General features: G+C 47.5%; 1 protein-coding gene across 1 annotated transcript in view; it reads right to left on the bottom strand.

Moving 5' to 3' along the window:
• The window catches only part of PRKCH (protein kinase C eta), an 895,425-nt gene extending 882,152 nt beyond the window's left edge, over positions 1-13,273 (bottom strand). The window contains exon 1 of the mRNA XM_069638927.1: positions 12,268-13,273. Coding sequence (XP_069495028.1) covers positions 12,268-12,642 — 375 coding nt within the window. The 5' untranslated portion in view covers positions 12,643-13,273. The remainder of the gene's footprint in view (positions 1-12,267) is intronic.
• Positions 13,274-14,520: the final 1,247 nt, after the last annotated feature.

Raw genomic sequence — 14,520 nt, 5'->3', positions numbered from 1 at the left:
TTGTTAGGGACTTATTTATCTGCTTGAATTTGAAAATATTTTAGGGTTTTTATTAATTGTCTTGTACACATTTTAATAAGGGTTTAGTGACAAGGTATCATGTGTGAGGAATTTTAGGATAGGCAATATATTTTATGCATTATTGTTTTTTGTGTTATTGTTCATGACTTTTAATTGTAAATATGTTGCCTATGGGTTACTGTGAAGCGCTCTGATGCTCTTGCTATTTACATTTTTTTGATAAAATATAAAATAGGTCATACCGAGATGAAAATCACATTATTTGATGTGTGAGTAATCTGATGAACCAGTTTGTAATATGATCACGTGTGGAATATGCTGTTTTAGAAAGTTACAATAGTGTAATGTCAAAATCCCCAAGATGATATTACATCAAATGGTAGGTAAACTGGGTTTAGAGGTCACCCCTGGTAAACTGGCCCCTTCATTAATATACCCATTTACTAAGGGTGGTTTGTTTAGTGTGAAGTCACTTTTGGACCACTGTCCATTCACATACATTGAACAGTTGGATTATAGAAATGATACACAACTCTAAAGTCCCAGGCCTTCTTCAGTGGAAAAGACAGAAAACAAGCCCAAATACAGAAATAGGGCTGTGGAGGGAATCTAACATCATCTTGCTGACTGATGCCCACCTGTTCTTGAGGGGGAGAATTAAACTAGTTCTTAAGAGGTTTCTCACCTGTCTGCATGCCAGCAAAATGAAATTCGTATACAAATATAATATTAAGTGGCAATAATCCTGAGGGGAGCGATATGCTAAAGGGAAATAGATTAAAAGTTTGCCAGTGTTATTTGTAAATGCTGAGGGGTGGGGCTATATAAATTGATTATACATCCTGAGACGTTAGGGAATATTTCAGAAATGTATGGTCTCTGGAATAATATATCTGATAGAATAGGTCTTCTGGTCCGTATACAGAGAGATCCATGACGACTCTTCTGTGTAATGTGCAAATACAGAAGAAATATTCTGGTGAGCCAAAATGACATTTCTCTGTGTGCACACCTAGAAGAGAAATGTAATTGTAGTCGTTCCATGGAAACAGTCAAGTTCTGTTACTGGTGCTGATCCACTCAGGAATAAGCGGGAGGGTTATTAACCATTACTCATTTTCTCATCTGTAAATTGCCCATTGAAAATGAGAAATGTACACTTTTATACATTAATGCAATAGTCACAGCACTGAAGGGACTTTAGTAAACCTACGCTTTCATTTTGTCCAAGATTTACATGTGGGAATGTTAAGGAGCTTGTCATTTCAATCAAGTTTTTTAGAACTCTGCTTGTCCATTGAATAAGGGGGGTTTCTACTGTAAAGGGGAAGTAGAGAAATTTAGATAGGTAGGTAGGTGTCACCTGCTTGTTGTATCAACAGATAAAGTGGAGACTGCCGCATGGTTTATGGCCCGCTTTATTATCAGCTTCCAAACACAGAACCCCAAAAAGTCTCAATGCTGCACGGGCTGTTGTTGCTTCACAATGGCATCACGTGCACAATTCTCCTCAGCTTCCCCCTGGGGATACACAAATGTCCGCGCTTGGCAGATCGTACCTCCTCCTCCCCACAATGTTTCCTGTCGGCTGATCAGTTCTTTACATTAGTGGTCCGTGAACAGCTTCAACACCTGCCCAAGAGGCTGTGCGGCTGCGTTGCATTTCGACTCTCAGCAGCGCTCCAGGGTCTCGCACTTTCAATCACTTCCCCCCTTTGTTGCCGGGCTGTGCAAAACTGGCTTTTGCTTACTGCGTCGGTACTCTGCAGCGCTTGTCCGGGGCTTCAGTATGCCCATATGAATGCCTGTGCAGCTGCGCTCTCTCCCTCCTCATCCTTCTTGTGCTCCTTTAGTGTCTCCTCAAGAAAAAGAACAAAAACATCTTTCATTAATTTGCCTCCTCCAACCTGGCTTCCCCACTTGTAGCCCATTTCCCCACCCCCACTGCAGCTGCCCCACCTCTGGTCAGCCCTCCCTTCCTGTGCCTCCAGTTCACCCAACGCTGTGCTCTCATCACCCCTTCCTTGTGCTCCACTGTCCATTGCCACGGTTCCTGGCAAGCTGTCCGGTGTGGCCGTTGTTCCCTGCAAGTGATCCTATGCCGACCCGGGAGCTTCGTACACCGAAACCTTTGCAGACCCCCTCATCAAACCCTGATGTTTGGGCAGGGCTTGGACTGTGAGAGGAAATCTGCTTGAGTCAGCAATCTATCCGGCCAATGTATTGTTGTAAAGGAGAAGGGTTGCAAAGCCATAAACCACTGCAAAATCTTGGGATTGGTATCCTTATTTCTCGCAATCCAGACCAGAGGTGAATGATCAGTCACTAAGGTGAATTGGTGGCCAAGGAGATAATATTGCAGGGACTCAATAGCCCACTTAACAGCCAAACACTCCTTCTCAATGGTGGCATAGGACTGTTCATGTGGCAACAATGTCTAACTGATGACTAGACTAGGCTGCTCTAAGGTCTCCTTATTCTGGAAGAATACTGCACCCACACCTACTCAAGATGCATCAGTATCCAGATAAAAGGGTGCAGAATAGTCTGGACAATGCAAAAAGGCATGCACGCCTAGGGCTTTCTTCAGGTCATGGAACACTTCATCTGCCTTCCGGTTCGAGTCCGGCCTGTTGTAGAGTCTCAAAGAAGAGTCTCAAAGTCCTTCCTGCCTCTACTCTTTGACCTTTACAACTTATCCATATCCAGAACAGGACTGCAAGACTTGTCCTTGGCCTCGAGCCTAAGGATCGTATCTTTCCAGTTCTGAAATCTCTTCACTGGCTCCCCATAGTTGTGACGATCAAGTTCAAGACCCTCTGCATCATCCACACATTTTCTGGGGCCTGGGATCGCTCTACCTCCAAATTTCTCTTCCAAATAATCTTCCTTCTCGAGCTCTCTGCTCATCCACCTCCAACTCTCTGAGGGTCAGATGCTTCTCCAAGCAGAGAGTTGGGGGCAGATCTATGTCCTTGGCTAAAGCCTCCCTCTGGAACTCAAAACCTTCCTTTTCACTTCTGCTTTCTCTCTTCCTCTCCCCTGCTGATGCACCTGACTGCTCCGCGCACTGGTCACCCATAGCACTTGGACCCAGGCACCTGCATGTCCAGTTGCCCTCGCACTGCCTCCAGGCTCCCCAGCACTTAAGGGTCTGTATCTGCATGCCTACAGTCCCTTCTCTCTGCACTTATGAGCCACACGCTGGCTGCATGTGTGCCTTAACTGCACTTCCCCCTTCCCCGCCCCCCTGGCCCTTCCCCCCTTCCCTGCACTTTCATGATCTGAATGACACAAAGCCTAGTAGGATTGTTATTTTGTCCTGCCTTTGTTTCCCCCTCCTTGTCTGGTCGCGCCTAGAAACACTTGTGTACAGGCACGTTATAAATGCCACATCATATCATAAGTTGGAGATGTTTGAGGTGTGACTCCCAGGAGGCGCTATATACAATGTCATCCAGATAAGCCCCAGCATATTGTTCATGCCCTCTCAAGATAGAATTCATTAAGCGTTAGAATGTTGCTGCGTTCCCATGTAAACCAAAGTGAACACTGTGTACTGGTTTATCCAGAGGGTGCTGCAAAGGCTGTCTTCTCCTTGTCGTTATGGCACAAAGGAATCTGGCAACAACCCTTTGAGATGTCAATGGTCGTGAGGTACAGAACCTTCCCCAGTTTGTCCAATAGATCCTCAATATGGGACATAGGCTATATGTCAAATTTGGAAACCTCATTCAGTTTCCAGGAATCCAGGCAGAATCTGATGCTTCTATCTGGTTTTGGCACCAGCATAATGGGAGAGCACCATTGACTGTGAGGGTTTCACACCCCAATTTCTAGCATTGATTATATTTCCTGGTTTACCGCTTGCACTGAGAACTCTGGAATCCTATAGGGCCATAGTCTCACTGAGGCTGCCTACGGGGTGTTTATCTCAGGGAGCGCTTTTGTGGTACAGCCAGGCAACAATGAAAAGATCTCCTGGAACGCTTTGATGAGTTGGTTCAGTTCGTCCCTCTGCCCCTCTTGAAGATCGGGATTAATTCGCAAGGCCTCCACCCAGAGGTTGTCCCACCTAAAATGCATCTCCAGTGGATTATTCTGCTCCATACTGATCAGGGCTATGGTAGGGGCAGGCTCCACCCACTTCTTGAGGAGATTACCATGGTAGGTCTATACAGGGAACCTTCTGTCCTCTTGCCTCACTTTGTATGTGACCAGTCCTAGAACCTGGTCTATATTATATGGCCCTTGCGATGCTGCCTGCATCTTGTTCTCAGTCGTAGGAATGAGGACCAATAACTTTCCCTCACCTGGAAGCTCTGCAGCAGTGTCCATTTGTTATACTGGGTTTCTTGTAACCATTGGGCTTGCAGAAGATGGGCGTGAGCAATGGATTGAAGTTTTTCCACCCTTTCTGCCAACTTGTGGGCATAGTCCATGAGGGTGATCTCTTGCTGGGGTTGTTCTTCCCATTCCTCTTTCAGCATATCTAGAAGGGTTTGAACTTGTCTGTACAACAGCTCAAAGCGTGCGAACCCCGTGGAGGACTGCAGAGTGTTGCGCAGGGTCATTAGATTCCACAGGATTAATCGATCCCAAACCTTGTCTGCGGGATTCAAGGTTTTTCGCATCCATTTGATGGTCTGTTTTATCTCTCTTCCAGACCATCTGTTTGAGGATGATATACCGAGGTTTTGAGGTGGTCATTGTGTAGCGTTTGGCACACTTGCTTGAGGACAGCTGACAAAGTTAGCACCTCGATCAGTTATACTTTCCTGGGAATCCCCACTCAAGCGATAAAAAGGCATTAGCACATCACAGATTTGTTGTGTGGTGATGCTCCGAAGGGGAAATGCCTCTGGGTACCTAGTGTCATAATCCACGATCACCAGCAGATATTTATACGCTCGGCTGGTGGGATCCAGAATCCCCACAAAATCCATTCCAATCCATTGAAAGGGCTCCAATATCAATGGCATAGTTTGTAGAGGGTCTTTTGGTATATTAGGTTTGTTTTTCTTCTGACATTCGATGCACTGTTGAATGAAGCGGGAGATCTGTCCATATATCCTGGCTCAAAAGAAGCGGGCCAGGATTTTCTGTCCGTTCTTCTCAGACCCCAGATATCCTTCCCCCACTTGTACATGAGCCACCTCTAGCACGGAGGGTTGGAACTTGGCCGGTACCAGTAACTTCCAAAGGGGTTCCTCGTTGGGTTGCGGTACCATCCAGTATTACAACTCTTTGTCCTTGATAAAATAAGGTCCTTGTCCTTTCCTTTCCTCTTGCATGGCCATCCAGGCATTCCGCAAGGTTGGATCTAGTTCTTGTGTCAGCCGGTAACTGAGCCCTTGTCTGTCTCATTTCAATGCTTCTGCATTCCCCTTTTCTCAGCACTTTTGCAGGTTCGACAAGGCAGTGCCCCGATGTTCACTCCATGAAAGGGGGTACCTTCCAACCAGTTATCTTCTATGCAGTGTATTATCCTAGATAGAGCTGGCACATCAACCCTACCACCAGGGGTTCAGGGAGCACAAGTAGCGCGGCAGCTCTGATCTTTAGTTGTTCCCTTGCCAATTTCACCATGATATTTTTGGTAGGATAAGTCCTTACATCCCCATGCACACACGTAATCGGACCTCCCCCCGGTGACACTCCCGCTCCATCTACCAGCTGGGCACTGACTGCCGTCTGGAGACTCCCGGAACGCCACAATCACTCTTGTGGGAATTTCATCTACTTCTGCCTCACAGGTGTAAGGAAACAGTAATCTTGGAGTGATTTGAGTATCCTCTGGATAGCTTCCTTCCCCCATAACATCAAAAAGTCCTTTCTGCATAGGCTCTGATTTCGTCATCTTTGAACACATTCTCCCGCTAAGACCCCATTCCCCACACTCATAAAATTACAGACTTGTTGGTTCTGCTTGCAACTCCCCCGTCTCCTTCGCGTCTTCAGCTCATGGGGTTGGTCCCTTGCCGGGTCGAAGTCAGGGTGGCTGTGGACATTCCCAGGACCCTACTTGGCTGTCCATAGGTCATCATTCTTGCTCGTTCAGCCTTCTGGTGGGCCGAGGCAAAATTGACAGCTTCTGCCAAGCTAGATCAAAAGTGTTGATTCACCCATCGTTGCACTGGAATCGGTAGGGCCTATTTGAACTGTTCCAAACAATCCTCTCAGCCATTTCGTTGGTGGTGGTAGTTGCCATCTGTAGCCATTTATCTGCCAACTCTTTCTCTTGATAATACAACTGCCGGGGTGTTTCATTCGTCATCATTTTGTGTCCCAGAACTACCGAATAGTTGGCAAAAGTATTCGGTCGGAACCGAATAGTGAGCCGAATAGTAGTTTACTACTAGAAATGTGTCAATAGATGCATAACAAGCCAAAACTGTTGGCTTTGCCAATGCTTGTTTTAACAGGGCTTCACTGAAGGACATGCCTAGTGAATATACATAGATCATAGCTGTAACTAAGAGTTTTATTATTTCTTGCTTTCATTGCCCAATGAGAAATTTGGTAGAGAACTGGGGCTGTGTGGGAGTTTTCAGTCGAAAGCCGCATACTTTATTATATACAACAAAAATTGCCAAATAAATCAACGGCCACTTTTTGGTAACACATGGTCAGGTGTGGAGGGAACAACCAATTGCAGATTGTGAAAGTGGAACTGGAAGACGTTTGGAGGGAGTGCTGGATATTTTAAATTTGGAGAAAGACAAATTAAAGTTAAGAACTATTAACGTTTCCCACAGAAAGGGCAAGTTGGCATGTTTGTGCTCCGAGAAGCATATGCAGCATGACAGCCTGTCAGGGTGGTACACATAGATCCGGTACTGAGGTGACACTCCTTTCCACAGAAAATGCACATGTCGCAGTGTGGGGAAATTGATTATATAGGAACTTATTTGCAATGTAAAGTAATTTCTAGCAAATGCATCTGGGTTTTCCCTTTGGAGAATGGTGTAGTTTTGGTCTTTAACAAGCACTTGCCTCAAGGCGGGGCTTTATTTTATCATGTCATAGAAAAGAGCACAATATAAGTGAGGATGGCCCAGCAATGCCACCACCCATCACCGGCAGCCTTGTCTAACAATGGGCAACGGGCAGTGGCCATTTACATGCAAATCCCGAGCAGCGTCAAGGAGGCAACTTTGAAATGCGAAGCAGGGATCAATGCAGCGCTTTTCACCAACACATTAAATATTCAGATCCACCCTGCAGAAGTACTTTGCAACTCCAATGCAAGCACAAATAAAGACATTGGCATTTAATTGACGCAAAAGGTGATGCTTATTTTCGCAGCCGTTCTCCAGCCCACAGCCGAATGGCAGTGTGCTGGTGCGTGTGAAAGGGGGTCTGAACAGGAGACCCTCGCGTACAGGACTGAAACATGCCTCTGACAAACAGTGTGGCTCTTCCAATGACATCCTCTTGCCCTCCAATCCCACCCCCCCCCCTCGGTCTGCAACTTCTGGCAAGGGACCTTGTGGCAGTGTAGCGCTGCTGGGGGCTGGAGGAGCAGGGGTACAGAAAAAGGTGGCCAAGAGCGGGCTTAGGTGAAAGTGCTGAGACAAGGGGGCTGTGAACTTGGGGTGTGTGATTAAATGGAGTGTGCCGTTTTTTAGTTGTGTAGTTAGTTGCACAGTTGTGCTGTGATGCACTGGTACTGCGTGGATCTAGTGAAATCAATATACTTCCCACCCAGGCTCCTCCTTGAAGCCCCCAGGTGCCACCTGAAGGTGTGCTGTAGAACACATAGCAGTGTAAGATGAGTAGACAAAATGGCAATGAGCACAAGCGTCAGCAATGGGCGCACACACTGCTGGATGGCAACGAGTCACCTAATGTCCCTTATGTGCAATGCCTTTCTTATCTAGGCTGGTGTCAAAAGCCACATACGGACCAATATCTAACGATATTGATCTGCTGAATAATATCGCTTGGTGACTCTCCGTTTCGTGGCGGTATTGCATAACCGTCTGTGCCTGACACAACAGAAATGAAGGGCCTGCTCCCCCATTGTGCGTGCGGCAACAGTGGCACTAATGTACACTTGCATTATGCTTTTGCTGCGAAGGAGGCTTAGACTGTGCCACCATATGTTTGTTTTGCACCGGCTGCGGAACGACCTGCGAGACCGCAAACTCAACGAGACACGACACATTGATTTGCAATACAACAAATTATAATTCGTCTTGTACTTTTTTCTTGTACTTCTGATCACTCACTACGTGTTTCGTGTCTTCATTCTACTCCAAAAAACAGTCTGATTTCCAGAGACATCCGAGACGAATGCTGCACACCATAGTCACTGCAGCCCATCTGCAATAAGTACGGATGCGAACGCTGCACACCAGAGTAACGTTGCAGCCCATCTGCAACAAGTACTGGTGTAACTTCGGCTTCGAGTAAGGATTCCATTACGTATTCGGCCGAAACCGAATACCTAATTTTCAAGTGGAATTCAGCCGAATTCTTACTCGAAGCTGAATTTCGGTACACCCCTACCCGGAACTTCACACGGCATGTTTCTTCTTCAAGGCCATGTCTTTCTAGCACTACTTTCTTCATTTGCACATAAGACGTTTCCCCCGTGGGATTAGTCGCCTGATAGGCACTTTGCATCTGCCCAGTCATCAAGGGTGCAATATAATGACTCCATCCCTCTTGTGGCCAGTGGGCATTTCTAGCAACACTCTAAAGAATTGACAAAAAATATTTGCCGGGCGTTCCCCGGGTATATATTTTTGTAGAACTGTGGCTGGCACCTAGGCTAGTCTTTTCCCGGTTGCTGCATCCAATAGTTGCGCCTGTTGCAGCTGTAACACCTGTTGAAATGTCTGCCGGTCTCCCTAAGGCTGTTGGCTGTGAAACTGTAGTGCCTGTTGCAGTTGCGCCTGTCCTTCACTAAGTATTTTTATTAAGGCTTTCATGGCGTTCTCTCTTCACCAGTCCCACCGCTGCCACCATTTGTCACCTGCTTGTTGTATCAACAGAGGAAGAGGGAACTGCAGTCAACGGAGGAAGAGGGAACTGCAGTGTGGTTTATGACCCCCTTTATTATCACCCTCCAAACACAGGACCCCATAAAGTGCCAACGTTGTACTGCCCGTTGTTACTTCACAATGGCATCATGTGCACAATTCTCAGCTGGCCTCTGGGCATACACAAATGTCTGAGCTTGGCAGGTCGTACCTCTTCCCCACAATGTTTCCTGTCGGCTGATTAATTCCTTTTATTGGCAGTCCGTGAACTGCTTCAACTGCTTCATTTCGACTCTCAACGGAGCTCCAGTGTCTCGCACTTTCAATCTTGCCCCTTCCCCCCCCCTGGTTGCCGGGCTGTGCAGGACCGACCCCTGCCTACTGTGTCAGAATTTGGCAGCGCTTGTTCTGGGCTTCAGTATGCCCATTCGAACACCTCTGCAGCAGCGCTCTCTACCTCCTCGTTCTTTTCACGCTACTCCAGTGTATCCAAGAAAAATAACAAAAATGCTTTTCATTAATTTGCATCCTCCCACCTGGCTTCCCCACCTGTAATATTATATGATAGGTTATTTATAACATGCTTAATAACCAGAGGTTTCTAAGCACGGACCCGGGGATCGAACCTGTGGTGCTATGTGTCGTCTTGCTTTCAAGACGAGCACATTGCCCCTGAGCTATCCTCCCGAGACTTTCCATTTCCACTTTCCCTGCACTGCCACTTCCCCGCCCTCCATTCCTGTGCCCCCACTGAACGCTGTGCTGCCTACACCCCTTCCATGGGCTCCAGTCTTGTTGCTCAATTGTCCGTTGCCACTGATCCCCGCAAGCTGTCCGATGTGGCTTTTTTTCCCTGCAAGTAATCCTCTGCCGACCCGGGAGCTTCGGATATGGCGGCCATGCTCGTAATGAAGCCCATTATAGGTGATTGAAGAGTAATGTTGAGACGAAGTTATGAGAATGCCAATACGAGCTCAAGTTGACCCTGGACAAACATGCAACTATGCCAAGGAAAAGCAGATAACAGGCAATCAATGAGTTATTCACCTATAAGTGTCACCCCTACTTGTTTCAAATCCTTGATTGTACGGCTCATGATGCTAACAACCCAGAACTCTTATGATTCTTGTGACATGTACCTGTTTTTAATCAAACATTTTCTGAATGAGAAATACAATGGCTCAAAATGCTTGCCTGTTTGCAACCAGGCATACAGATAAGTGGTGTATAAGCTTCATTCACTTACAAAAAATGAGAAAAAGGTCTTCCACAGAAAAATAGGGTGTGGAATGACTCCCAACAAAAAACAGAAAGTCATGTATATGTCTAGGAGTCTGTTGCTGTTTCCACCCTCAGAGCTCTACAGAAATGCTGGCAATCAGTGGTACGAGCAGAGCAATGCTTCAGAAAGGATGCTAGCATTGTCACTGCCTTATCTGACGTGGTGGCTTATAGTAAACAGCCCTCTTTTAAATGTATATGAACTACTAGGTTGCACACAGGGGATGCCTTACATTTAGACACCTGCCGTGCTTCGTTATGTCATTTGGATTACGAACTGCAAAACTGAGGTGTAAACAGCAGGCACAAATTCCTTTACGCCATCCGTTAGCACTTGCCAGTGCAATTTAAGTAAATGCTGCCTGCCATTTATGCATGTCAAGCAGCGTTTACAACAGCTTCCTACTGAATCTGCCTGCTTTTTGCTGGTGCAAAAAGCATGTGGATTCCCTAGGAGTCTGCAGCATTTATGCCAGCATGAAAGTGCCATGCTGGTGTAAATGGTCTTTCATTGGAATGGCTTTGAGGATGAGGGGAGGCGGAAATGGAAATTCTGTTGCATACTCCCTCGATGCATAGAAAGTAATGAATGTATGGCGTGGCGTAAAATTCATGTGCAAAATGTCTACGCATGGATTTTTGTTGCACTATAATGAACATGAGCTTGCAAGTGTTTGCCACTTCATACTGGTACTGTCACTTTAATTATAGTGTATGCTTGCGTATGTAGGATAGACTTCGGCTGGTAGATATTATGGATGTTTGATGACCACAAAATGCAGTAGTTTCAGACAATGTAATTTCCCACAAAGATAAGAATCCACTGGGAATATGGCCTTGCATATCCAAGTGTCGGGACTATTCCTTGGATATTCTCGTCTGGGAGAAGCAATGGCGATTGCTGAGAAACCTTCTGCTGCATTCCCTACGCCACACTGTGCGCCACCCCACATCACATTCGACCGAAATTATTATTTAGGAGGTTCAATGTGGACTCATGTGTGATCATTTCAGTGAATTGTACAAGATTGTGGGAGGTACAAAGTATGCCAGGACATAGTTTAAATATCTGGTGATTCACCTCAGCGGGGTGGCCAGTTGTCTGCAACATTCGTCGCTGGGCACAGTGATCGAAGTGAGCGGGAACGGTCGGGAGCAGTGTTCCACTACTTTTATTTTTTTCTGTTTACCATTCCTCTACTTTTTACGACCATATTCACCATTCTATAGAGAGGATTTGTCCATTTACGTCCCTGTGCAAGTGTAAAGTTGTAATAGGTGCCTTAGTTACTAGTCACTTAGACTATTGGAATGCCCCGGCCACAACACCTAATCACATGTTGCACTATTCTTCCACCTGCCCTCTCCCTTGCTGAGACCACAGTTCCACTACTTTTTTTGATACACTTCTACCACTGGCTGTGCATTAAGAACACAGCACATGGACACGCTGCACCGTGTGGATGCAGGGGAGAGAAATTCGCAGAATCACTTTTTCTGACTTTTCCACCCCCTATCATGTCTACCAAGATTATAGTTGCTTGGTTCTTGCGTGGCATGCCAAGGTAAGAATTAGATGCTTCTCTGGCACAACAAAAAGGGGGGAGGTAAACCCTACATTAACATCCGCACAGCCCAACACTGCTGCAAAGAGGAGCCAACAGCTCAAAGACCAAATAGAGCAAAATTCCCTGTCCAACTTCTGTTTCTAGAGAGTGAGAAGGAACACAGGTGACAGGTCTACTCTTGATTGCACGCATTTGCCCAGCATCCAATAGTCAATTATTCATACGTTCGATGCAGAGCAACAATAAAGCAGAGGATTGGCCCTATCGCATTTCCGTAGATTAGCTTTGTCGTGTCTGCTTATAAGAGTTGCGAAGCAATCTGGCAGTTGCAAATTAAATTCCACACAGGAAGCACCAAAGTTGCCTGGGCTTGACCCATCATCCTTGGGGACATGAATTCGACTTACCCAGTCTTCAAATTTCTCCTTCGTTCCCATTCTCCTGAGCAAGTCCGCAAAACAGATGCTGCAGTTCGCCACAAAGTCATCGTACCCAATGGGGGTGTCGTGGAAGACGGCCAGCTCCATCTTGTTGCCATCGTTGATGTTGATGTCGAACTCCTCGTTGTAGGTGGGCTTGTTGGTCCTGTGTTTGATGGTGGTCTGCCAGATGCGAACCTCGTCCACGTTCACGGCGATGTAGGGGTCCAGCAGGTTGGAGGACTTCTTAAACACAGAGTGCCTCTGAGACCAGCGGGTGGGCTGCAGACCCACGGCCTCGCGGATCTTCAGCTTCAGGTAGCCGTTGAACCTCATGGTGGTCGCCATCGGTGGGCTGCTCATTGCGAGGAGTACATGCACGGGAAATGCATAGAAGGCGAGGAAAACACCTTTCGCCCGGTCACCCGCCTGCGTAGAGCTGTGCCCACAAAGAAATTAAATTACATTTTTGCTGCGTCACCATTAATGCGGCACTTCAGTTGCCCCGAGTGCGGGCAGGCTTGTAAGTTCGCCCTGAAACGCGAGCAGGAGTTGAGAACTTTAAAATGAGTGACAGCAAACAACACTTGCCTCATGTAGGTTCACGGGCAGTGCAAGGAGACCATGGTGTATACGTACGTCAGCTCGTTGTAAAAGGGTCTTCCGCCCGGAGAGCGCCCGAGCCTTGACACATCCTTGACCAGAGCCTCGCCAAACACCCCCGGGCTGCGCCGCGCGCTCCGGACACAGCTGAGGGAGCTGCGCGCGCCTGCCTCCCTCCCTCCGTGATCCAGGAAGCGGCGGACGCCTGTCAGAAAGAGAGAGGCGCGCGAGGAAAATATCACACACACACGCAGCCCACAGGCAACCCTCGCCGCGTGCGAGGCCCGCCGGGAAGGAAGCTAGGAGCCGCGTCAGGAGCTGGGGGCCCTGGGGTTTCCGCGTCCCAAGCGCGGGGCACGGCCCTGCTCGGCAGCAGTCAAAGCAAAACAGGGAAGCAAGGTGGCTGGGGAGTTTACAGCAGGTAGGCAGATAGGTGTGTCGACGCAGCGAGGGTTTTGCAAGAAGGGGAGGGGTTTGTACCTCCTTCAGCCCTGGAACGTTAACTCCCACAGCCTGTGTTTCCATAAATATTATGGCAGTAAATACTGGAAGAGGCTTTTTTTTGGGGGGGGTGCTTGACGCTGATTAGGCGAGGTTGCTCAAGGAGATGGCCATTTAGTTACCATAGCAGGGTGGCGGGGAGGTGTTTCACTCCACAGGTGTGAAGCAAAAATTAAGATTGTAAAGTATTGCTGAAAGTGGAACCGTGCCTTCTAAAAACAGGAACGTGAACACACTATTTACACTATTGACTGGTCGCTTTTATTTGCCGCCGCATACAGTCATTTCCAGCTTCAGTGCGCTTGTTGATAAGTGCTGCTAGTTTAGCACCAGTGTTACCAGATATGCGGTACTCCATTTACGACCTGGGAAGGATAAAGGTATGAGTCGGCCGGAGGAGTATGGAACCCTTGACCGAGCGTCAGCGCCTCCGCGTTGGCACTATATGTGTAGAGCTAGCCACGCCCATTTTACACTGCACATCTCAAGATGCACAAGATCCCAACATGCACAAGAGACGATAATAATCCAGTAGTTTAACCCTTTGGGAGACCCAGAGCCGCAATAATGTACGCCCATGTAGCTAACCCAATTGTACTCCTCGTATTATCCTCACAAGATAAAAGACGGATGTGTCGCGCAGGTTAAACACACACTTATGCAAGAAGGCTATCGAGCTATTTAGTCAAACCAGATCACCATCACGTGCACTTACACTTGTATTCTTTTGCAGGTGCACGGTTATTCTGCACATTAACGTTGACAACCATATAGGGAACGCGCCGAGTGAAGGGACGCCTGGGTGGCCGGGTGTCCCCTACCTTAGCCACGGTGGTCTACGTGCCCCAAATGATCCCTGCCCCCCCCTCCACCCCCACGATCCCCCACAAGCAGCCAAGGGCTGCAGTGGTAGACAGAGGGGCTTCAGGCAGCAGGAAGGTGGAGGAGTAAAAGGCACCTTAGGTGGGGAGGACAGGAAAGGGGGGGGAGAAGGAAGGCTTGCCCCCCACCCCCATAAGGGCCATATAAAAGGCAGCACACACAGCGAGGCACCCACTCTGCCAGGACCACTACAGCGGAGGAGATCGTTAGCTTGCCTGCCCACACCAGAAGTGGTTGAATGTACAATGTTGAATT

The sequence above is a fragment of the Ambystoma mexicanum genome, chromosome 14, assembly GCF_040938575.1.
Source record: "Ambystoma mexicanum isolate Mex_15411 chromosome 14, UKY_AmexF1_1, whole genome shotgun sequence".
NCBI classification, from domain to species: Eukaryota; Metazoa; Chordata; class Amphibia; order Caudata; family Ambystomatidae; genus Ambystoma; species Ambystoma mexicanum.
This window is presented reverse-complemented; position numbering and strand designations above follow the sequence as displayed.